The sequence below is a fragment of the Mirounga angustirostris genome, unplaced genomic scaffold (assembly GCF_029215605.1).
Source record: "Mirounga angustirostris isolate CCGP_5_RB_7025 unplaced genomic scaffold, mMirAng1.0.hap1 SCAF_16, whole genome shotgun sequence".
Classification (NCBI taxonomy): domain Eukaryota; kingdom Metazoa; phylum Chordata; class Mammalia; order Carnivora; family Phocidae; genus Mirounga; species Mirounga angustirostris.
The window spans coordinates 43,721,316-43,746,747 of NW_026991724.1; the positions used below are offsets into that span (position 1 = coordinate 43,721,316).

The following is a 25,432-nucleotide window of genomic DNA, read 5'->3' on the forward strand; positions in this document are numbered from 1 at the left end:
GATTTTATTTATTTATTCGAGGCAGAGAGAATGAGAGACAGCATGAGAGGGAGGAGGGTCAGAGGGAGAAGCAGACTCCCTGCAGAGTAGGGAGCCCGATGCGGGACTCGATCCCGGGACTCCAGGATCATGACCTGAGCCGAAGGCAGTCGCTTAACCAACTGAGCCACCCAGGCGCCCCCACTCTTGACTTCTAATGCCACAAATTAGTTTTGCCTGGGATCAAGGCCCACATCGGGCTCCTTGCTCAGCAAGGGAGCCTGGCTTCCCCCTCTCCCTCTGCCTGTGTGCTCTTTCTCTTGCTCACTCTATCTCTCAAATAAATAAATAAAATCTTTTAAAATAAAAAAAAATCTGGGCGCCTGGGTGGCTCAGTCGTTAAGCGTCTGCCTTCGGCTCAGGTCACGATCCCAGGGTCCTGGGATGGAGCCCCGCATCGGGGTCCCTGCTCTGCGGGAAGCCTGCTTCTCCCTCTCACACTCCCCTTGCTTGTGTTCCCTCTCTCACTGCCTCTCTCTCTGTCAAATAATAAATAAAATCTTTAAAAAATAAATAAATAAAAATAAAAAATAAAAAAAGAATCTCCATTTTACTTTTTCATTAACTTTTTTTTATTTTTTTATTTTTTTATTTTTTTAAAATACGGAATACTTTTCAATTTGTGTGTCATCCGTGCACGGGGGCCATGCTATCTTCTCTGTATTGTTCCAATTTTAGTATATATGCTGTGAAGCAAACACTATTTTAATTTTCTTTTTTTTTTTTAAGATTTTTATTTATTTATTCATGAGAGACAGAGAGAGAGAGAGGCAGAGGGAGAAGCAGGCTCCCAAGGAGCAGAGAGCCCGACATGGGACTCGATCCCAGCACCCTGGGATCATGACCTGAGCCGAAGACAGACGCTTAACCATCTGAGCCACCCAGGCGCCCTATTTTAATTTTCTTAAAAGTAGAAGAAATACTCTATTTTCTTTGAGTTTATTCTATAGTTCATTTTCTAGTTTTTTTTCCTTTTTAAAAATTTTTCCCCAAAACGAAACAGAATTTTCCCAACATTATTATTATTTTAAATTTTGTTAAGTTTTTAATTTTAATTCCAGTATAATTAACATATAATGTTATATTAGTTTCAGGTGTACAATATAGTGATTCAACAATTCTGTACATTACTCAGTGCTCACCATGATAAGTGTGCTCTTGATCCCCTTCACCTATTTCATCCATACCCCATCCCCGGCTCCCCTCTGGTAACCATCAGTTTGTTCTCTATAGTTAAGAATCTGTTTCTTGGTTTGTCACTCTCTTTTTTTTCCCTTTTGTTCATTTGTTTTGTTTCTTATGTTCCACATACAAGTGAAATTATATGGTATTTAAAAAAAAGAAATCAGGGGCGCCTGGGTGGCTCAGTCGTTAAGCGTCTGCCTTCAGCTCAGGTCATGATCTCAGGGTCCTGGGATCGAGCCCCACATCGGGCTCCCTGCTCCGCAGGAGGCCTGCTTCTCCCTCTCCCACTCCCCCTGCTTGTGTTCCCTCTCTCACTGTGTCTCTCTCTGTCAAATAAATAAATAAAATCTTTAAAAAAAATAAAATAAAATAAAAATAAAAAAAAGAAATCATATGGTATTTGTCTTTCTCTAACGGATTTATTTCGCTTAGCATTATATTCTCTAGCTCCATCCATGTTGTTGTAAATGGAAGATTTCATTCTTTTTTATGGCTGAATAATATTCTGTTGTGTGTTTATACCACATCTTCTTTATCCATCTATCAGCAGACATTTGGGTTGCTTCCATAATTTGGCTATTGTAAATAACGCTGCAATAAACATAGGGGTGCATGTATCCCTTTGAATTAGTGTTTTTGCATTTTGGGGGTAAATACTCAGTAGTGCAATTACTGGATCATAGGGTAGTTCCATTTTTAAATTTCGGAGGAACCGCCATACTGTTTTCCACAGTGGCTGCGCCAGTTTGCATTCTCACCAGCAGTGCAAGAAGGTTCCTTTCTTTCCACATCCTTGCCAACGCTTATTGTTTCTTGTGTTTTTTATTCTAGCCATTCTGACAAGTGTGAGGTGATTCCTCATTGTCGTTTTGATTTGCATTTCCCTGATGATGAATGATGTTGAGCATCTTTTCGTGTGTTGGCCATCTGTATGTCTTCTTTGGAGAAATGTCATTTTCTAGTTTCTTAAGATAGTCACTTAGTTCATGACTCTGGAGCTTTCTTCTTTTCTAGTGTAAGTGTTAAAGGATATAAATTTTCTCCAAAACACTTCTTTTGATGTATTCAACAGATTTTGATAGGTAGTATCTTCATTTTTTTATCCAGTTCTTGATATTCTTTATTCCTCCTATGATTTCTTTTTCTTAATCCAACTTGGGCCAATTAGATTTGACCTGTCTGAAATTTGGAATAAAGGACTACATTTCAGAGTCAAGCAGCTGTGTGGTGTTGGGCTTCATGGTGCTTTAGAACGGGAGCAGCCAATTCCTCAACAAGCAATCATTATGGACAAGGAGGGAAGCTAAATACCTACAAGGAGAGAATGGAGGAAATCTGCTGAGGGATACAGACAAAGGATGAATGCACCAGTGCAAGATGAAAAGAACTGGATAGATTTATACAACCCATGAGACCCAGTTGCACTTCCTACTTTTGACTTCTGTGACATTGTCATGCACCTTTACAATATATTTTTAAAATTTTAACCTAATTTCAGATATACAAATATATAGATTCAGATATAAGAATAGTACCAAGAATCCCAGTACACTTCACTCACATTCCCCAGCAGTCAACATTTTACCACATTTGTTTTATCCTTTTCTATCAGTGTGTATATACACTTTTTCCCCCTCAGCTGTTTGAGAGTAAACTGAAGAGACCACACCCTTTTACCCTAAATGCGTAAGTGTACATTTCGTAAGAATAAGGCATTCTTTCACACAACCATAGTATAATAGAACTAACATTGATACAATATTGTTATCTAATCTACAATCCTTATCTAGTTTTGCCAATTGGCCCCATAATAGTCTTTATGGAAATTATGTGTTACCCTCAGTTCTGATGTCTCTTTAGTCTCCTTTAATCTGAAACAATTCCTCAGTGTTCTTTTTTTCTTTTTAAGATTTTTATTTATTTGAGAGAGAGAGTGAGAGAGATCACAAAAGGAGAGGGAGAGGGAGAAGCAGAGTCCCCGCTGAACAGGGAGCCCAGTCCCAGGACCCTGAGATCATGACCTGAGCCGAAGGCAGATGCTTAACCAACTGAGCCACCCAGGTGCCCCTCAGTGTTCTTTTTTTTTTTTTCCCAATCTTCTTCTGTGTTGCATGACCTTGGCATATATGAAGATTACAGGCCAGTTATTTTATAGAATATCCTTCAATTCTTGGGGCACCTGGGTGGCTCAGTCGGTTAAGCGGCTGCCTTTGGCTCAGGTCATGATCCCAGGGTCCTGGGATCGAGCCCCACATCGGGCTCCCAGCTCTGTGGGAAGCCTGCTTCTCCCTCTCCCACTCCCCCTGCTTGTGTTCCCTCTCTCACTGTCTCTCTCTGTATCAAATAAATAAATAAAATCTTAAAAAAAAAAAGAATATCCTTCAATTCCTATCTGTCTTCGTCGTTATTAGATTCATATTATGCATTTTACTCCGGAATATCATTGACATTCTGTCATATTCTCAGTATTTCATACCAGGGGGCCTGTGATGCCATTTTGTCCCATGACTGGTAATGTTAGCTTTGATCGTTTGGTTAGGGTGGCATCAATCATGTTTTCTCAACTATGAAATTATTATTTTCCGCTTAGTAACTAGTAAAACAAATGCTTTTTTAGCTCTACGTAAGCTTGAGTGAGTTTCTGCCCCTTGCAAATTATCCATCTTTTGTATCCATTAACTAAAGACCCCCATTCAAACTGGCTTAAGAAAGAGGGTAATTTATGGTTGCAACTAACTAAAGCCACCATTCAGATTGGCCTAAGGGGAAAGGGGAATTTATGGTCCTGAAGCAGCTCTAACTTCAGGCACATCTGGATCCAGGAGCTTGCTGTAATCAGGAACTTGTCTCATTCATAGTTATTTATGTAAATTAAAAGGGACTAGATTCTGGGCAGACAGAAGCGATAGATATTTGCTACCTTGATTCAAACAGTGGCAAAGAGAAAATAGGAAGTGCACGAAGAGATCCAACCACAGGATGGAGTTCCTTTGGGGAGCCTTACCCAAGCTGTTCAAGTGGTACCCAGCAACCCAGATCCAAGAATATTAGTATATTCTCTTCCCTGGCCACAATGATTGGTTCAGGGATGGGCTTAAGACCCAAGCTGGGCTGAGGGAAAAACAGCCCCAGGACTTTCCAGAACTACTGGCCAAAGAGGCACCGTGGCTGCTGAGCTTGTGGAGTGCCAGCCTAGAGCTGTAAGGGGTCATCTTTCTTAAATGAAGAGTCTACCTGAGGGTGAAACCAACACAGAGAAAAGCAGAGCCAAGAGACATAGAAAAATAGACCCTTCCTGGCTTTGTTCCAATACTGGATCCAGCAGTGCTTGAAACCAGCATTCCCCTGACATTGTCAGCTAGAACAGCCAATAAATTCACTTTCCTGCTTAGCCAGTGTGGAAACAGAATGCTGTAGGTCTCTTCTTCGAAAAAGAAAAATACACAATTAGAAAAGTTCTGCTTTTAGGAATCAAATCATCTTTAATTTTTAATTTTTATTTTTTTTAGATTTTATTTATTTGACAGAGAAAGAAAGACAGCTAGAGAGGGAACACAAGCAGGGGGAGTGGGAGAGGGAGAAGCAGCCTCCTGGCTGAGCAGGGAGCCCGATGCGGGGCCCAATCCCAGGACCCTGGGACCATGACCTGAGCCGAAGGCAGATGCCCAACGACTGAGCCACCCAGGCACCCCTCAAATCATCTTTTAAATTAAAGGGGAATTGTTTGGACCCCAGTGCATTTGTGTATTCAAGTGCTGTAGTGTAAAAGCTTGTTTTAGTCTGCACTGATAAAATAATATGTTGATGAGCATTTGAACCTACAGTTTTGATAATATGAGTAATCAAGTAGAAGTGGAGGCCTAAATGAAGATTATACTTAGCTATAACTCTGTTCTCCATGAAAATAGGCTGACTTCTCAGTTTTTCTGCGATTCAATATAAACAACAAGAATTCTCTTGCTGGGCTGCTTTATTATGGAGACTGTTTTACAAATCACCCTTACTGAGGTATAACTTATGTACCATAAAATGCACCCATCATAAGTGTACAGTTCAGTGAGCTTTGACAAATCTATACTCCCATGAAACCACTGCCACAATCATGATATAGAACATTTCCTTCACCCCCAAATAGTTCTGTTGTGCCCTTTTGCAGTCAATTCCCTTCTCATGGCCCCAGGCAACCATGCTCCATCCCCTTAGATTAGCTTTGCCTGCTTTAGAATTTCTATAAGTGAAATCATACAATATGTATTCTTTTGTGTCTGGCTGGTTTTATTGTCTTTTTGTTTTCTATAGTCTGTTTACGTTTACATGTGTGTCATAGTTTATACATCATATTTTAGATACCTGTGGAAAATAATAAAATAGGATATAACAGTGGTTCACAAATTCCACTTATTAGCCATTTCAGATGTAGTTGAACTCAAAATGAACTATTTTTAATATGTCTTTTCCAACTTCTGAAAATTTTACTTTTTAAAAAGTATAAAGACCCTGGAAGAGGTTTTCATTATTAAGATGTCTTTTACAATTCACTGTTTCCCTTTGGAGAAGTTTAGTTTCTAAAGTCAGCTCCCAGAGCAGTCTTATTCATACAAGCCTTGTTGGCACCAGCTTGAATCATCTCCTGTCACTTACACACACCTCTCTTGAAAATAGTCCTGTCCCATTGTGTCTTATGGAGCTCACTTAACACGCTCAGCCCATGTTGGAATAAAAAGGGCCATTAGAATATTATGTCCTGCAGGTGTAGGAAAAGGGTGTTGAGAAGGCTCTCACACCAGATGTCCCCTCAGCTCAAAGGGTAGAAAATCAGGTTCCATAGGGTCCAAGTCTCCTGCCACCCGATCGTAGATTCCTCTTGTATCCTCATATGTCTCCTCAGGCCAGCAGGGGTCACAGGGGCCCTGACAAGCAAAAGTGGAGTTAGAACCATAGAAAGATGCCCTATGGGTCATCATTACAGCTCTAGGAGGGATACACACTCCTACTCAACTTCCCAGAAAAAAAATGTTTTAGTTTCTAATTATGGGGGAAAAATCCAACATACACAAAGAGGAGAGCGATTATAATGAGCCTCCATCATGAACCTCCATGTACCCATCACCTAACTTCAACATTAGCAACCCTTAGTCGATCTTGATTTATCTATATCTCCATCTTTTCATCTCCTAACCTCACTAACTGGGTTATTTTTAAGCAAGTCTAAGATATCTCATGATTTCTGTCAGAAAAATAATTTAAATGTCAGAAATATGAAACTTTTAAAAGTGCATGATATAGAGAATTGGAGTGGAATGTGAGTCATGATTCTGTTAGCCTATAAATTTCTAAGTTTTCATCAAAATAGAAGACAAAAAAAGACCATGTAGAGTGGTTGTTACCGGAGATGTGCTTTCCCCTAGGATTGGGAGCAAATGGTGGTTTTAGCTCGGCAAACTTTAGAGCCGATTTGCCCATGGCCCAAATACAGCCTGCTGCTTGTTTTTGTACTGCCTGGGGCTAAGGATGATTTTACATATTTTAATTGATGGGAAAATATCAAAAGGAGAATATTTATGACATGTAAAAATTATATGAAGTTCAAATTTCAGTGTCCAAAAATAAAGTTTTACTGGAACTTAGCCACACTTGTTCATTTATGTATTGTCTGTGGCTGCTTTTATACTACAGAAGCAGAGCTGAGTAGTTTTGGAAAGGACAGCAAGCCCAAAGTTTTTACTATCTGGACCTTTACAGAAAAAGTGTGCCAATTGCCTCTGTGCTTTAGAGGGTACATATGGTTCAGCACCACGGACAGCATTTTAATGAACATGATTTCCACGCTGGTGAGAACAGTGCCCCATCTGGGACAAAGTTACAGAGGGAAATCCTTGGCCCAGAGGTGCCAGAGCATTAGCCAAGGCCACACGGAAAGTCAAGGGTTCTGTGCCACCTCCCTTACAGGAGGTGGGCGTAGTTGATAGTCAAAAGGGTCTGCTGTTCTTGCCTGCCCAGTCACCATCTTCACTTCTCTCTGGGCTCTCTGTTCCTCTCTCACTCAGTCCAGTGGGTGGCCCCTACTCTCTGATGCCACGGCTGGGTACCAGTCCAGACCTGTTCAATTAGCATAGTTTTTCCCCTGCCTTGGTGGTTCAGCAATAAGTATGTGACCAAAGCTAGACTAATAAAGTGTCAGCTCTGGGACTTTAGAGGTATTGGAAAAGAGACACTCTCTTTCTCTGAAGGTTACCAATCTAATAGGATACAAACCTGCATTTTCTGGGGACATCTCTAGGGAGGAAACTCTGGGTCCACCTGGGTGGGGCCTGAAGACTATTCTGTCCCTTGACTTTTCAATTAAGTGGGCCAAAAGTTTATTTCTCTATACCTCTCTGTTTAACCAGCATAGTGGAGAAGGCTAATTATCCAGTAGAATGCATAGCTTCCTTCTTCCATGGTAATAGAAGTATAGTGAAGCATATAGATGCCAAGCTGGACTATATTTCTCAGTCTCCTTCATAGTTAGGTGTGACCATGTGACTGTGTTCTCATCAGGGAATGAGTAGAGTGTACCATTTCTGGGCCTAGGCCATAATGCAGGGTTGTGCCTCCACCACACTCTCTTTTTCCCTCTCCCACCAGTTGAAACCCACGGTGAACTAGCCTATCTATGCAAACTTGAACAATGCACTAGAGGATGGCAGAGGAACACAATGGAAAGAACTTGAGTTCTGAAATAACCATCTGTAATAGGGTCACTCACCTCTGATTGCTATGTGAGAAGGAAATAGGATCGTAGCCAGGCCTTTGTGCTATGGCGTCTAGCTTACCCTAACTAACATAAACAGTAGGAGGTGGGTTTCTGGCTCTAGCCAGGAAAAACTTCTGCTGATACAAATCTCCTCACCATCGGTACTTCATCGTAGAGGGGTCCCCAGGCTCCAGGTGGGGCATACAGTCTTTCCATCTCAGCATACAGGTGTCCAGGAAAAGCCATATCCTCCTCTTCAAGATGTGTGAAACCTGGAGTTGGAGTGGAAGGAAGGGATGATCAGGGCACCTGTCCAGATGTCAGGGGTATCTATGAGCAGAGGGAGCTCTGATGTGGTCACGACTCACCTCCGGGATAAGACACCTCCTCCAGTGTTGGTGGCAGCTGGGGGCTGAAGTTCTTCATGGAGTGGTAATATGGTTCTACACCCGTTGTGCTAACCTGTCAACACCCCGCCCCCCCCCCCCGCAAAAAAAAAAAAAGATAAAATCTTTTCTATCCTCTGGCTCCATAGTTCCCAGAAAGGACAGTGATTAACCTGAAGTTAATGACAGAATTTTAGTCTGCCAGTTCCCTGTCAGCAGAGTTTCCGGGAGCACCCCCACTCACCGTGGAGCTTTGAGTGTCTCTGTCTCCAGTCCACTGGCTGTCCTCATACTCATTCTTGACTCGGTCCTCCTCCGACCTTCCAGGACAGAGGTAGGGAGGGCATCTTGGTGTTGACTCAGACACCTCTCATCCCCAAACCTCCTTCCTCAGAGCCTTTCTTACAGAAAAATATTCCCACTTACCCTGCTTCTGTCTTCTCTGTGATGCCTGAGGGAAGTAGGGAGAAAGGGATCAGAGACACCCCTTCTCTGACCAGACAGGCCCTAGGAGACTCAATATGGAGCAGCCCCAGGGCTCCCTGTCACCCCTGGGCCTCCATCCCCGCAGGGGAAGAATGGTCTCTCCTCACCTTTAGCAAGACGCCTCAGTCTCCGCTGCCAGAGGAATCCCCCAACACAGGAGATGTTAGAAAGCAGCAAAAGACCCCCAGCAGCAAACAGCACAGGCAGCAGGGGCAGCCCTGTGGGTTCTAGGGGAAGAAGGTACCCCTCAATGAACCCAAAAGAACTGGCTCTAGGCCCAGAGCAGCATTCTCTGAGAAAGCCCATTTCTGACTAAGCATAGCCCCTCTTCCTAGGTCAGGGAAGCAGATGGGCAGGGATTTCCAGGTCCACTCCTTCTTGCCACCTCAGGGCAGGTGGCTCCTTTCTCAAGTCAAGCCACTAACAGTGGGTCCTACCTGAGCCCTGTGGTGTAGACTCAGGTGGTAGCTCCAGCTGGGCATTCAAGACCTCTTCCCATGTATTCAGCCTTGCCCACCAACCACAGACCCTGGTATTGGACCCTCCAGCCACACAAACCACTAGAGCTGTTTCCAGAATCACTGAGGCAGAGCCAAACCCCTAAGCCTTGGAAGACTCCCAATGTCTGTCCTTAAATGTCCTTTCTGCTCAACTGATTTTCTTCTCAAATGACTTCCTCTTTTTTTTATTTTTAAGATTTTATTTATTTGACAGAGAGGTGAGAGAGCACAAGCAGGGTGAAGGGACAGAGGGAGAGGGAGAAGCAGACTCCCCACCGAGAAGAATGCCCAGTGCGGGGCTCAATCCCAGGACTCCAGTATTATGACCCCAGCTGAAGGCAGACGCCCAACAGACTGAGCCACCCAGGCACCCCAAATGACTTCCTCTTCACACAAACTTCCGTTCCAGGTAATATCGGAGTCCTTTGCTATATCTCTAAGGACAAGACTAAATCCCTCTAAGTAAGCATCTGCTCAGCATCTATCTCCCCATCTTCTGCTAACAGCACTCATTTTCCTTTGAGGAAATAGCCACTCCCTCACTCTTAGGCTGTATGTTCCCACAGATCTCCATGGAGGACATGTGGACCTCCCTGGCCGATAAGAGCACCCATCCCTCTTTCCACAGTGACCAGTTCAGACCCATCCAGCATTTGACCCAAGGTAGACTTTTGCCAGAACATTTAGGACACTCCTCTGCTGGCTGCTGAGAAGTGGAACAAAGCTGGAGGTATGTGGAGGGGGGCAGGTACTTCTTTGCCCTCTTGATGAAAGAACCTGAGAAGGAAGCCATCAGAGATGAAGGCAAAGTTGAGAGAGAGAAATAGGTCCTTCATGAAAATCATGAGCACCTATTGGAGTTTTCAACTTCACAAGACAAGCAATTCTTTTTACTGCCCACAACAGCTGAATTTCTGTCACTTGCAACCTTCTTCTCAGGTTTTGAAGGGGGATTGTTAGCAAAATGGTCATAATTCCCCCCCTGTAACTACACTCTTGAGTAGTCCCCTTCCACACTGACTCAGAGTTGAGACATGTCACTTGCTTCAGCCCATGAGACAATATCAAGTGTGACAGAATCAGAAGCTCGAAAGTGCTTGGCTGGTCCTGCTGCTCTTGGGACTCCTGTGACCACCTCTGTGTGAACAAGTCAAGGAGAGGGAGAGACATGTGGCCCAGTTATCTCCATTGTCCCAACCAAAAACCAGATTGTCAGATATGTGAGGAGGAGCCCATCCTAGATCAACCAGTCCCAGGAGGGTCTCCAGCTGCCTGTAGCCCAGACCAGAACTGTTCAGCCACTCAGAATCAATAGAAACAATGGTTGTTGCTATAAGTGCCCATGTTTGAAGTGGTTTATTTTGCATCAAAAGCCAACTGATATGGGGACACCTGGGTGGTGCAGTCAGTTAAGCATCTGACTCTTGGTTTCAGCTCAGGTGCTGATCTCAGGGTCGTGAGATCAAGCACCATGTGGGGCTCCATGAGGGCCCATGTCCAGGCCTGTCTCAGCCCCGTGTGGGGTTCTGCCTTAGGCCCCCACCTCCGGCTCCACTTTAGTGGGGAATCTGCTTAAGAGTCTCTGATTCTAGGGGTGCCTGGGTGGCTCAGATGGTTAAGCATCTGCCTTCGGCTCAGGTCATGATCCCAGGGTCCTGGGATCGAGTGCCGCATCGGGCTCCCTGCTAGGCGGGGAGCCTGCTTCTCCCTCTGCCTCTGCCTCTCTCTCTCTCTCTCTCTGACTCTCATGAATAAATAAATAAAACATTAAAAAAAAGAGTCTCTGATTCTCCCTCTCCCCCGCGCGCGCTGTCTCTAATATAAATAAATGAATCTTAAAAAAAAAAAAAGCCAACTGATACAGGCTCTGCACAGGGCATGGAATCAGCTAATTCTTTCAGAATTAAACTGAATTAGGCAGAGAGAAAATGTGTCACATCCAAGAAAGAGCAAGAGCTTAGGATGTGCATAGGGGCAGAGCTAAGTCTTAAGGGGCTGTGGCCACAAAACAGAGGTGGTGGGGTTGGAAACCAGAAGGCTCTATTCTCAGGGGAGAGAGGGATATTCAAGGGATTAAAAACTTACCTGCAGGCTGCTCTGTGGGCAGCTGGTAGTCAGGTTCTCCAGAAGGCTGGTCTAGACCTGGGGGGTGGATATAGAGGTTGTGAATTAACACCAAGAATCTGGGTAAGCCTTAAATATTTTTGCGGTTTCCTATTAAGCTTTTCAACCCATTTTGAGGAACTGATTTATGGCTTCTCAGGAGTATTTCAAATAGAGCTGCAAATTGCTGATAGTAATGGCAATACTATTAATAGCCATTCTAATGCCAGTAATAATAGTAATGATGATAATTATTATTGTTGTTGATGAGTGCTTTATGGTATGGAAGGTCCTTTTAACCCATATTATCAGTGTTGGAGGGTTAACCAAAAAAATGATGGGCGCTCAGAATGACTTAATAGAGGTATTAGTTCTAGAGCAAGCAAAGTGAGGTACAAAGTACTTTATGCTTTAGTACTTGGAAGACTAATGGGGGAAAGAAAGAGGAGGAATGGGAGAAGTTCCTTACTTCCATAGGGAAGAAGGCTGCTCTGTCAGGAAGGGAGAGACGGAGCTTTAATGGGACAAAGTAAATAGAAGTTGAGCAGGGGACATTTCTCTAAATCAGTATTTACATAGCACTTCCTTTATACAGATCCCTGTTCTAAGCACTTCGAGTAAATTAATTTAATCCTCACAAATGTCTGAGAGAGACCTTACTTTCAGTAACAGGCACAGAGATCTGAGATACCTTATTTTTAGACCCTGAGGCTCAAAAATGTTAAGTAACTTGCCCAAGGTCTCACGACTGGGAAGTGGCAGAGCTGGGACCTGAATCCAAGCTTGTCTAAATGAGGCTCTGTGTGATGAGCCGCTACACTGCCGTGCCTGCTAGAGTCCAGCATTCTCAGTAGTCATATGAAGGAATTTGTCCCTTTCATCAAAGTTGCTGAATTTATTGGCATCAAGTTGCCCATATTATTCCCTAACTTCCCCTTAATGTCTGTAGGGTTAGTAGTAATGTCTCCTGTCATTCCCGATATGGATGTAGTTGTGTCTTCTCTCTTTTTTGCCTTGATTCGCTTTATAAAGGTTATTGACCTTTTCAAAGCAGCAGCTTTTGGTTTCATTGATTTTTCTCTGTGGTTTTTCTGTTTTCTAGTTCATTGATTTTTGCTCTTTATTATTTCCTCCCTTCTGTTTACTTTGGGTTTAATTTGCTCTTCTTTTTCTAATTTCTTAAGATGTGGAAACTAAGCATCAATCTGAAGCCTTTTTTAAAATCTAAATGAGTACTTAATATTGTAAATATCCCGCTCACACTGCTTTAGCTGCACCCCACAATTTCCATGTTTTCTTTCCATTCAATACAAACGTTTTTCTAATTTCCCTTGTGTCATTAATCACATTCAGACAGAATAGTGGCTAAAAACTGGTTCCTGAAGTTCATCTGCCTGAGTTCCAGTCTCATCTCTACCTCCTTCTAGCTGTGTGAACTTCAACAGTTTGCTTAGCCTCTCTGGTCTTCAGTTTCTTCATCTATAAAAAGGTAATAATATCTACTTCACTATATCACCCCATAAATCCCCTGAGGAGCTCTGCAACCTGCTCAAGATTGTCCCTTCCCACCTGGGGTAGTGATAGGGATCTGGGACCCCTTGTGAGTTAGTCCGCTGTCCCCCAGGGCATTGCTGGCCAGCAGCCAGACTCTGTATCGTGTAGAGGGCTGCAGCCCAGTCAGTGTGAAGGTGGTGGCTTCAGGTGGTAGGACATCCACGTAGAAGAACCCTGGTGTCCCCAGTGCCTCATATCTGCATGAGAGGGAGGGCAGTCATTCAGGGAGGTGCCCCAGCCCTGTTGGCTGCCATCCCTTCCTGCCCTGACAGGGACCCACCTGATTTGGAACCTCTGTGGCAAACCCCCATCAAAGCCAGGTTTCCATTCCAACCCCACCGAATACGGAGTCATGCTCACAACCTTTAATCCTGATGGGGGATCCGGGCGACCTTTGAGGAAAAGGATGAGGGGAGTAGTCAGAGGATACAGAAGGGTTCTAGAAGATTCCTTCCAGGTTTTTCTAAGAATGATTTTAAATATATAGTTGATTCTCGTGAGTAGTGGTGGTTATGTCCTATAACATTGCTGTGAACACTGAATTACAGAACATCAAATCATTGCTTCTGGGGGAATGCAGTTAGATTCCTGTGAACCTCCTGTCACAACATTTTCATCAACCAATCAATACATGACCTTGTTTTTTCTGTTTCTGTTTCAAAACACCTTATTTAATGTATCTTATTGATTCATTAACATTGGGGTGCCTGGGTGGCTCAGTTGGTTAGGCGACTGCCTTCGGCTCAGGTCATGATCCTGGAGTCCCGGGATCGAGTCCCGCATCGGACTCCCTGCTCGGCAGGGAGTCTGCTTCTCCCTCTGACCCTCCTCTCTCTCATGTGCTTGCTCTCTCTCACTCTCTCTCTCTCAAATAAATAAATAAAATCTTAAAAAAAAAAAAGATTCATTAACATTGAACTCACAGCCAACAGTGTTATAATTTGTGTTTGAATGAAGCTTATCCAACAGAAGTGTTTTCTCCCTATCCTTAGGAACTCCAGACAGCACGTCAGCACTATGGCTAGGGGCCACTTTAAATAACAAAATCACTAACAAAAAGCACAAAAGTGCAAAAAATATGGGACTAAATAGGCTGCAAAGAGGACATTTCCTTATAGTATGAAAGCTGAAACAAGAAAGCATAGTGTCACCTTGTTCTACCCCAACTGAGAATGTGCTCATTGGGTGACTCAATTTTTTTACCTGCTCTGTACATGTTCCTGAATGACCAAGAAAGCAGCATGAGTATTGATTTCGAGGTTACAAATAAATTTTAGCAAGTAGGCAAATTTGCAAATAGAATTGGCAAATATGAGCATTGGCTGTGTATGACATATGTTCCTTGCTTGGATTTTTTGGTGCCTATGTTACATTCATTCCTTGTTTCTTCTGGTTGCAGAGCCCTGAGTATCCTTTGGAAAACCATTCATCCACATTCTCAGGCCAGGTGCTTCTGATGGAAATGACTCCACTCCTTGAGGAGAGATCTATGACCGAGCCAAGCCAACCAGGGTGTCGCCTTCCCTGACCACAAGTTTGGTTCAGAGGTGGGATGAGAGCTGAGTAGAGCCAATGAATCGTAAGTCTAGTACTTTCATACCACTGTTAGGAAGAGAAAAAATTCCATTTCCCCTGGAAAGTCTAACAGCCTCTATGAGGAGCCTTAGAATAAAGCCAACACAGAGAAAAGCAGACCTGAGAGTCAGAGAGTTCTTGATGACAGCTGAACCTGTCATCAGCAACTCCTGACTTTCTACTTTGCAATTACTTGGGCCAGTAATTCCCCCCCTTCTTTTCCTTGCTGTGGATTTCCCTGAAGATCCAGTCTCCATTAGGATTTTCAGGGCAGGCAGAAACTCCATCCCTGCTCATAAACACTTCTCAGGTTTTGGGAACACTGCCATTCTGGGCCAACCAGAGACTTGAGGATTGACCCAAGAGCATCCTCCCAACACCCTCACAGCCCACTCCCACCATACTGATGCTGACGAGTTGAATGTTGGTGTGATCTGAGCCAAGGGGGTTGGTGGCTGTGCATGTGAAGAGGGCGTAATCCTGGGCTGCAGACACGTTGGCAATGGTCAGGAGACTGCTGTGGACCCCACCCTGGTGGTATGTGTGCTCTGTGTACCTGGGGAGGAGGTGTGGCAGGAATTCAGGAAAGGTAACTGGGGTTGGGGGACCAAAGCTGGGACTAGAGTGCTGCCTGGCTAGGCCTTGACTCACCTGGGATCCTGGAGATCCAGAGGGACTCCATTTTTAGTCCAAGTGAACACGATGTTGGGGACACCTCGGGCACGACAGTGGAGGGTGGCAGAACTGGTGCTATCTCCAGCTGCAGCCACCTTAGTTAGGGGAGTGGGGTGCTCCACCTGGGGGGCAACTAAGAGGAGTTGTTGGTCAACATGAGGTATGTGGAAGGACATGAGAGATGTGAGTTTAGTGGCAGGCCTTAAAATCAGGAGTTTGGGTGTTACTCACATCTGACAACAAGTCGGACCAGTCCTCGGGCTGGAGGTGCCACTCCATTGTCCACAATGCACTGGTAAGCACCAGCCTGGGCCAGTTTGGCATGGTGAATTCGAAGACGCCCTGTGGCTCCCTTTGACATCTTTTCCATGTCATCCAGGCTCTGGTCCTCCTCCTCTTCTCCCTTGAGGCACAAGATACATGAGATGGCCCCCAAGTCTGGCCCCAGTCCCATTATCCCCCAAACTGGGTCTCTCCTGTAGCTTTATTCTCCCAGACACAGTCACCCTCCACAGATCTAACAAAGAAAAAATTCCCCCATCCATCTGTCCATTCCCCGAGTCATCCATCCATCTATCCATGCATCCAATCATTTATTCTTGGGCCCATCCATTCATCCACCAATCCAGAAAACTATTCACCCATCCATTTATCCAGTCATTCATGCTCAGAACGATCTATCTACCCATCCACCTATCTTTTTAACCATCCATCTCTGCATCAATTTATTCATTTATCTATCCATCTACCTCTCTTTCATCCATTTGTGCATTCACCCATTCATTCATCTTCCTTCTACCCATCCACCTATCCACCCTTCCATCTCTTCACCCATCTACCCCTTCTATTTACTCATACCTGCACATACCCATAAATACATGGAGCTGTTCATCAATTCATCCAACTACCTGTTCATCCATCTCTCCATCTCTCCATTGACCCATGCACTCATCCATCCATCCATCTATCCATCCATTCATCCATCATTCTTCCACAGACATCTTTCCACTAATGGTGTATTTATTCATCCATCTACCCTCTAATCTAATCAATTTATCTATTCATTTCTCTCATTCAACCATTTAGTCACTCATCTATTCATCATTTATCCATGTATTTACTTGTCTGTCCATCTGTTCTTTCATCCATTTATTCATCCATCCACCTACCTATCCATCCACCTGCCTGCCCACTCACTTGATTATGTATCCACTCATGCACCCATCCATCTTCATTCAGCAGTTAGTTAGCTCTTGGAGGATGTCCCAACAAATATGTAGTTATATAAGATCATATAGCTGTGATCCCTCCTCCCAAGGAGCTCACAGTCAAGAAACCACATCCCCCAGCCCCTACCTCCATTTACCAAAGGTCAGATCCTTACCAGCCTCTCCCAGTTGAACATCCCTGGAAGGATGGGATTGGCATCAACAGTGCAGACTATGTCCACAGAACCCCCAATATTCACCTCAGTTGGGTCCTGGAGAGCTCGGATAGTGGGAGCATCTGGGGGAAACAAGGGGTTGGGGAAGGCATTTGTGCCCATACAGATGATGATGGGAGAGGCCCCAGGTGGGAGAGGTGTCTTAGAGGTGCTCAGGAAAGTTACAGGTATGAACAGGTATGATACATTCTGCCCTTTATGCAGAGCACATGGAGTAAAGTTCTCAGGGTTAGTGAGGCATTCTCCACCTCTACTGTATTGTGCCTCTGTGGTGACAGGAATAGGCCTGGTGGACTTCCAGGATTGTATGGAAGTGGATCTTCCACAGTGGGCTTGGCTTCCTACTTTTTTTTTTTTTTTTTGAGAGAGAGAGAGAGAGCTCCTGTACACGTGCATGTGTGCAGAGGTAGGGGGAGAGAGAGAATCTTAAGCCGGCTCCACCCTGAGCACAGAGGAGCCAGGGCTCAATCTCAGGACCCTGAGATCATGATCTGAGCTGAAATCAAAAGTCAAGACGCTCCACCAACTGAGCCACCCAGGCGCCCCAAGGCTTCTTGATGAGAGTAACTCCCATGTAGGTGGCCCCCTGTCTGAGCAGATTCCACGTAGGGTCTCTCTAGTGGGCAGGGTTCCCAAAGTGGAAGTGACTCCATCACAGTGGAGTCTCCCAGAGTGGGAGGCTTTCAGGATGGGGGAACATCCCAGGGTGGGCGGAGCTTCCACAATAGGAGACTCCACAGTGGGCAAGATTCCCTGAGTGGGTGTGGTTACGGGGGGGCGGGGCTCCCAGAACTCCCTAATTTCCTAGGGTGATGATGGGGGCTCACAGTGTACATCCAGCCGTACTAGAGTTTCAGCGGTGCCCTCTGAGTTCTGGCAATGCAGCTGATAGAGGCCATCGTCAGCGCGGGTCACATTCCATAGCTGCAGGGCTCCACCAGACAGGATGCGATGCCGAGGGCCGCCAGCTGGGGGAGGTCAGGGTGAGGAGCTTGCCAGACCCTCGAGTCTGGGAGACCTGCACCCCTCTGTGACCACTCCACGCACCTGGGCTGAGGCGGTAGCCGCGGAAGGTCCAGTTGAAGGCCTCCGGGGCAGGGTTGGCAGATACAGACACTGGCAGCAGTGCCTCACCCTGCTCCACGGCGGTCACCACAAGCACCTGCTCCCCTAGGAACTCTGGAGGGTCTGTGGAAGGGGCGCCACCCGGAGTCAAGACTGTTGTTAAGGTTGGGGTCTGGGAAGGATTTGAGATCAGGTACTGGTATAAGGGTTAAAGTTGGAGTCATGACTAGATTTAAGGTTGTGGACAAGGTAACAAGTTCAGAGCTGAGCTTGGCAATTAGGTTCAGGATAGAGGTTAGGATCTAGTTTAGGAAAAGGGTAAAGGCCAGAGGCAGGTTAAAAGATGGAGAGAGGGTTCAGGAGGGTTCACAGTCAGGGGTTAGAATAGAGGGAGGATAGGAGTTGGTGTAGAGCCAGGGGTCAAGGATAAAGTTTCAAGCTTTAGAATGGATATAAAGGACAGTGTCAAGGTGAAGACCTAGATAGTATAGGGTCAGGAGGGAATCCCAGCGGGGTTCCACATACACAGCACATTGAGGCGGTAGAAGGCGCTCATGGTTTCCCGGAGCTCAGGGCTGTGGGCTCGGCAGGTCACTTGGTGGCCATGGTCTCGGGATGACATTCTCAGAAGGACGCTCCTGGCTGCTGCAGAGCCTTTGAATGGGGCACTACGGGGTGGTGTGGCCACGCTTTCCAGCCTGTGGCCCACGCAGGGGTGGTAGGGTCAGTTCAGGGCTAGCTCAGGGATGGAACCAGAGCCAGAGGGGTACTAGGTACAGGGCAGGACACCAGGGGTGGGGGTGGGGGTCTCAAATTGTAAGGGGCGTGACCAGAACCAGAGAGTGGAGGGGCCACTGGCACTCTCACCTCTCCCCCTCCTTGTCCCACGACAAGTTGACAGGAGGGTTGCTGCTAACGCTGATGCAAGTCAAGTTTAATGCATCCCCTGGGCGCAGAGCCGTCGCATTGGCCAGGATCGTCACGTTTGTTGGGGGAACTTCAAGAACGGGGCAGAAGAGCGAGGCTCAGAGCCTACTTCCGCTTTGCCTAGACCCCAGGCTCTGCCACACGCCTCCTGGCTCTCCATATCCACTGTCCCCCAGCCTGGCTCTGGCTTAGTTCCCCACCACCACCAAGCCCTGCCCCAGGCCCTGGCCGAGTGCGCCCTCACACTGCACCACAAGCTGCGTGGATGCGCTGAGCTGACCCGCCTTGCACGTGAACTTGGCCTGGTTGTCTGATGGACCCATGATCAGTACAAGCTCTCGGGAGAACGTGCTCCCTGACTTCTCCAGACTTCCCAGCTGCACCCGCCGCGGCTCCTGGGGTGGCCGCGGTTCCGTTACCATCCGGGAGTCCTGAGGGCAAAGACTGACTGGGGGGGACCGTGTAGCCCTGCCATTTCCCCCCCACCCCTGAAACAGCCCATTGGGTTGGCTGCCGCCAGCACAGATAAAACCTTCATGTGATGAGGAAAAAGGGTCCTCCTTACCCTGGCACCCAGCTAAGTTAGAGGAATGAGGACTGGAATCGAGCACTCCCACCCAGAGTCTCTCCCGCCTACCTGGGGCCGCAGAGCCCCACAGTTTTGCCGTGGGATCTGGCCTCCAGTCCCATGCCCCACCCCTCTGCCCCGCCTCCTCGGCTCTCTGGAGGCCAGCAATGGTTGGTGCCCCCTGCCGACCCTCAGCCCCACTCCTCAAAATCCATTCCAGCTACACTTAGCAAACAACACATGTCAGGAAAGTCCCATGGAATCCCCAAACCTTTCCCAGAATTTCTTCATTTTTTCCTATCCTTAGTTCTTTTTCTTAAAATTCCCACTTTCCCCAAAGATTTCCTTTGATCGTTCCCTTAATTCCATTGTCTTTCCACAGATTTCTGAATCCTCCCCCAATATTCTCTTATTACACTAGACTTTTACTAGAATCCTTTCTTTGCCCAAATTCTTGGCATTTTCCCAGAATTCCATCCAATTAAATTTCATTCCCATAATTCCTAGCCTTTCCCCCAGAATTTTCACTAGCCCCCCAACTCCCCAGGATTTTCTCAGAATTCTGTCGGAATTTCTTTTAATTTTAATGGAATTTCACTTTCTTACCTCCAAATCCTATGAATGCAATTTAATATTAATAGATTTTCAAATGTTCTGTGGAATAACTAGTCTCTCCCCCAAATTTCTAGCCTTTGCCCATCATTGTCCTTGCACGTGGAGTCTTTCCGTAAAATCCCTGTCATTTCATCTGAATCCCTAAGATTTCACCAGAATATCCTTTACTTTAAATGAAACTAATTGCCTTTTCTCTAGAATTCCCTGTCCTCATCTAGAATTCCTTTTTTTCCTAGAATTCTCACTGTTTTCCCAGAATTTTCCTAGGATTCCATTTCATCCTCATGGTATTTGTGTCTTTTCCAATTCCCTACCAAAACTCAAACTTTCCAGTATTTTTCAAGAAATTCACGTTCTTCCAACATTTCCCAAGACTCTGGAGGAGAGAAAGGGCTCCATCTCCCCCCATTTCTGGCCACCCCCATAAGCCCTTGTTTGGCACCAACCTTGAGCCAGGTAAGAGAGGGGTCTGGGTTGCCCCCAATGGCCAAACACAGGAGCCTCACTTGAGTCCCAGCCCGGAGCCGTTTTCCCTCTGGGGGGCCCTCTATCCACAACTTCTGGGCAGGATCTGTGAGGAAAGCCAGGAAGAGTGGCTTTTCTCTCTGGGCTGGGCCTGAGGGTGTGGGTGGGGAGTCTCAAAGGGATGGGACACCCCTGGGCAAAGGGTGGGGGCTCACATTTCACATTCAGCGTGAGTGACTTCTTGAAAGTCTCCTTGGCAAAGGCCTCACTGAAGGCCTCACACGTGAGAGTCAGACCATTGTCCTCTCGCCGGACCAGGAACGTCAGGTTGGACAAGGAGACGTGGCCACCATGCAGGCCCTGCCAAGGAGCAAGCTTTAGACTTGGCAATGAGAGCACTCCCATCCCCGGTACCCGATGTCTGGGTTCCCCCCAGACCCTAGCAGGGACGTGGAAAGCATCTCCACCCCCTCCTCTGTGAGGCCCAGGCCGCCAGGCCGGTCCTCTCCCAGATCCAGGAGTCATGCCCCCGGCTCCCTCCTCCCTCAGACCCAGGAGCCTGGCCACTGCCTCACATCCATGACCATCTCTTCTGTAGGCACCAGCTGCCGCCAACCCAGCCACCATCGTAACAGGACCCGTGGGCGACTGGACTTGGTGATGCAGGAGAGTGTAACGTTCTTGTTCTCGGACTGGGATGCAGATCCCAAGATGGTAATGGCACTGGGGGGAACTGCAGGGACGACAGACAGAGGAGAGACACGAAACTAGGCTGGATGCATCACAGACCGGCCCCGACAAAGGACTGGGGACAGATGACAAGGTCTTTGGCATCAGACAGGCATGATTTGGGGGCACAAACAGATGGTTCTCTGGGGCACGGACTGACAGATGGGCAGCTAGCATCAGGACTCACAGGTGACCTGCAGCGTGACCCCGCGTTCCTGGATCCCTGTAGATACGCTGTTGTGGGCCTCACAGCTGAGCCTCGCCCCATGGTCTTCTGGTCGCACAATCATCACTAGCGTGCTTCGGGCCACTGCCTCAGCATGCTCTGTGCCCCATGCTGTGGACATGGACTGGCCATTCTGGAGACAGAGCCAGAGCCAGAGCTGGGCCGGCTCAGGGCCAGCTCCCCTCCACCCGCCGCTTCCCCTTCCACCCCCATGCCGGGCTCTGCCCTCACCTTCAGCCACTGCAGTGTGGCTGGCGGATTCCCCCCTCGGGCCACACACAACAGCTCCAAGCTCTGTCCTGCCCGCACATGCCCCTCGTCCAGGCCTGGCCACTCAATGACAGGGGGTCCTGGGGGGACTGGGAAGCAGCAGTCGCTCAGTGGGCCTGGGGAGCCCATCCATTCTTTCCAGGCCCCACAACCTGCCTCTGAACCCCCGTGTTTCTCCTTGAGAACCTGAACCTTCCATAATCCCTGAACTCCCCCAGGACCCCCAATTCCTGCTTCCCATCTCCCATGCCCACATCTGACTCAGTTCCCCACTTACACAGAACATTCATGGTGACTGAGACCCGGATGGGAGTGTCCAAGGCTGGGCTGGACCCCTCACAGACCAGGAGCTGCCCATTATCTGAGCTCTGGGGTGTCACCCTGGGGTGGAAGTTGGGGTTCTAGAGTCAGAGTCATCATCTGAAATTTGGGGAGTCAGGGTGAAGAGGTGGGGATCCCAGGTTCCCACATCTGGTCTTCTAAGTCTCTCTGCTGATATCTTCTAGGATCTAGAGTTCCATGGAAGAGATCTGGGGGGAGGTCAGCAGTGAAAATTGGGATCCCAGAGGCCCACACCAGGCCAAAATCCTTGTACTTGAGACTCTGGAACTAGGGTTCCCATGAAGATGTTTTGGAGGGTCGGGGAGAAGAATTAGGTCCCAGATGTTCATGCCTGATTCTAGTCTCCATGCTTAGAGTTTTCACAGAGAAATTTGGAGGTCAGGCTGAGGGGAGGGCATCCCAAATTTCTTACCTGGCTGTGGCCTCTGTGGTGAAGAGTTTCTCCTGGGACCCCGCATTTACATTAGCAGAGATGTCAGAAATTGTTTGTCCACCTTGAGGCAACAAGAGGGCTAGAGGGATGCCAGGTTCCCCACAAGGCAGATCCTGGGGAGAATGGCCTGGAAATCCTCAGGGTGGACATGGTGCCCCCTCCCTCCTGTTCTGGAGGAAAAGCTCCAGCTCGGTTCCTCCACACATTCAGGCCTCCCTGAATCCTGGAGGTCATGGGCCTCACCCCTGCCCTTACCACCTCACTGGGTTGTGTCACCCACCACCATAACCCAGCTTCTTGCTTCTGTACCAAAGATGACACCCATATCTCCATCTGGAGCCTCAACCTTTTCCCTGAGTCCCAGACTGGCAGTCCTGCCATCACTTTGGTGCCTTTCCCTGGATGTTTCCTCCCATTCACAGGGTCTCACACTGGCTTCAACATCTCCCCAAGTCTGTTCCTGCATCCCCCTCACTCAGGAATGTCCTATTTTCTGGGACCTCTAGGAGGACACACCCCCTCCCCACTCCAGGGGCTCCCGCCAGTTCATCCACACTCACTCTGGAAGAAGGTGATGTCAGGTGCTGGCTTTGCATCCCCAGATACACAGCTGACCACATACTCTTGCCCAGCTACCCACGTGACTGTGCTCCCTGCTTCGGGGGTCAGCTGAAGCACCTTGGGGGGCACTGGTGAGAAAAGGTCTGGGGTGAGCTGCCACCACTGAGAAAAATATGAGGATTTGGGTTTGGCATCTCGTTGCTCATCAGATGTGCAATCCCGGGCCTGAGACTGGGGGCTTGGAATCCCGGGCCCTGGGGTAGGAGAGGGCTGGAAATCTGGACTCCTGTGTCCTGGGGGTCTCTCACCCATACCCAGGATGGAGAGGATCACTCTGGGAGACACAAGCTCAGGGCCTGTCTCTGAGCGGCCGACCTGGCACTCATACTCTGCATCGTCACTCAGGTCACACGCTTCAATATGCAGGTGGAATTCACCTGCAGGCGAGACCAGGGGTCCCAGGTCAGGACCCCAGGCAGCCCCTGCTCGTGGTTCAGCGTCTTAGGTCCCGATCCCTTACCTCTAGTAGGGTCCCCTTCCAGGCGGTACCTCGGGAAGCTGGAGATCCTAGGATCCGGGCCCAGGAGTAGCCCATCCTTGGCCCATTGGACCACACTGCCAGGGGCGCTGACCCCACACTGCAGCTCAGCAGTGGCCCCCTCCACCACCGTCAAGTTTTCAGGCAGAGCCCAGAAGCCTCGCAGGGCTGAGGCAGGGAGCGGCAACTGGGCCAGGCCTGGGGACACAGGGCTGTCAGCAGGAGAGGGCAGAGGGTCTGTCTGGAGAACATGAATGGGAAATGAGGGCCGCTTGGTGCTGGGTCACAAGGCCAGGATCCCACTCACCTGCTGTCAGCAGCCCCATGAAGAGCAGGGGAGCCCTGATGGGGGTCCTCAGAGCCATCCTGGGTCCTCTGCCCGTGACTCCCGCAGTGTCCACTGCCTGCCTCCTCTCTCTGTTTCTGTCTTTCGCTGGGTCCGTCTCCCTATGTCTCTGGCTTTTCTTATTGTCTCTCTTCGTCCATTTGTCTCCTTCTCTTTCTCTGTTTTCCTCTCTTCCCATGAGTCAGTCTCTGTCTCTCTCACCTTTCCTCCTCTTCAGTCTCACCCTTCTTCTTTCCTGCCACCCCCAACCCTGCTCTCTTCTCACTATTCACAGCCCCTCAGGGAGGACAGCTGCTCAGAGTCCAGCAGGCTCCAGGAGCCCAGGAGAGCAGTGAGGCTGATGTGGTCAGTGGCAGAGAACCAGTCCGATGCCGTCCTCACATTGCTGCCTCCCCCGGGTGCCCTCCTGAGTCTCCAGCTTCAGGCCTCTGCCCAGCAGGCTCCTCCCGGCCCAGCCAGAGCATGAAATCCCCTGTCAGCACATGCCAGGAACATTCCACGGTGCCTCCCCAGGCCCCATGACCCCAAGGGCCTGGCTTGGGCCGGGGATAAGGGGCAGCCGGTCAGACCCGGGTGGAGAGCTGGACCCAGCGTGGGGTTAGGACTCCCCAGCTCTTCCCTGCCGTGGCACGCGACCTTGGCAAGTCTCTGCCTTCCCAGAGTAGACATCTCCTCATTGCCATCAGGGGTCTCTGCTGGAGAGTGTGCAAGAGTGTGTTTGAGAGACTGCAAAAGTGCAGATATCTGTGTGCATATGTGTGTGTGAAGGCATGATCATGCGTGTGAGCATCGGGAAGGTGAGAGTGAAATGTGATCTGTCAAAGTATACGCAAGAGTATGAGTGTGTGAAAGAGTGTCTAAGGTATGTAAGTGTGCGGGGCTGTCCAAGTGGGTGGAGTGAAAGGCAGGTCCAAGACCACCTGCACTAAATGGCTACAGGAGTGAGCCCAGCTTGGGAACCCTGTGGCCATGTGAGTTCTAGTTCATGAAGCTTCCCTCTGTCTCTCTCTCTCTCCCACTCCCTCCCTCCATTAGGTGGTTACATCTCAGGCAACCTTTACCTATGTCACTGTTTATGCCTCTACATGTCTCTGCTTTTCTGCCTTTCTGTCTTTGTTCTCCTCTCTATCCCTCACTCCCCATGCTCTCTCTCACACACCAGACGACCAATAAGTATTTGTTCTCGGGATGCCTAGGTGGCTCAGTCGGTTAAGTGTCTGCCTTCAGCTCAGGTCATGATCCCAGGGTCCTGGGGTCGAGTTCCGCGTTGGGGTCCTTGCTTGGCAGGGAGTCTGCTTCTCCCTCTGCTGCTCCCCCTGCTTGTGTGCTTGCTCTCTCTCTCACTGACAAATAAATAAAAATCTTTTAAAAATATTTGTTCTCGGTCAGCATTTGACTACACCTCTTTCTTTTGTTTCTCCATCGCTGAGCCCTCCCGGTTGTCACACCTTTGAATTTTATAACCCTATGCTGCTTGGCCTGCCCTCCCCACCCCAGCGTGCACACATATGAAACATGGTATAAGCTGCTTCTGCCTGCTTATCTCCCGCAGGAATTGGAACTGCCCGTTTCCTCCCCCCGCCCCCACCCCCACTCCCTTCTCTGGTCCTCCTCCAGGAATAAGATGAGGCATCTGGCCTGAACCCCCACAGCTCCATCCTTGA

At 48.0% G+C, this 25,432-nt stretch overlaps 1 protein-coding gene and 1 non-coding gene across 2 annotated transcripts; both read right to left on the reverse strand.

Annotated features, from left to right (window-relative positions):
- Positions 1-404: 404 nt before the first annotated feature.
- Positions 405-25,237, reverse strand: NPHS1 (NPHS1 adhesion molecule, nephrin). Its single transcript, XM_064581721.1, has 29 exons — positions 23,730-25,237; positions 23,405-23,620; positions 22,884-23,321; positions 22,303-22,384; positions 21,826-21,929; positions 21,510-21,637; positions 21,240-21,411; positions 20,899-21,056; positions 20,539-20,683; positions 20,305-20,429; positions 18,920-19,106; positions 18,616-18,745; positions 18,274-18,446; positions 17,731-17,871; positions 17,511-17,651; positions 16,624-16,745; positions 15,471-15,642; positions 15,216-15,372; positions 14,969-15,120; positions 13,270-13,381; positions 13,005-13,186; positions 11,418-11,474; positions 8,940-9,059; positions 8,773-8,797; positions 8,591-8,666; positions 8,329-8,422; positions 8,117-8,232; positions 5,866-6,134; positions 405-2,535 (listed from the first exon to the last, which is right to left on the reverse strand). Exons 1-28 carry the CDS (start codon positions 23,944-23,946, stop codon positions 6,003-6,005), a joined length of 4,074 nt encoding a protein of 1,357 aa, XP_064437791.1. The 5' UTR covers positions 23,947-25,237; the 3' UTR covers positions 405-2,535; positions 5,866-6,002.
- Positions 637-740, reverse strand: LOC123856290 (U6 spliceosomal RNA). Its single transcript, XR_006793694.1, has one exon. It is a non-coding gene; the product is annotated as a U6 spliceosomal RNA (small nuclear RNA).
- Positions 25,238-25,432: the final 195 nt, after the last annotated feature.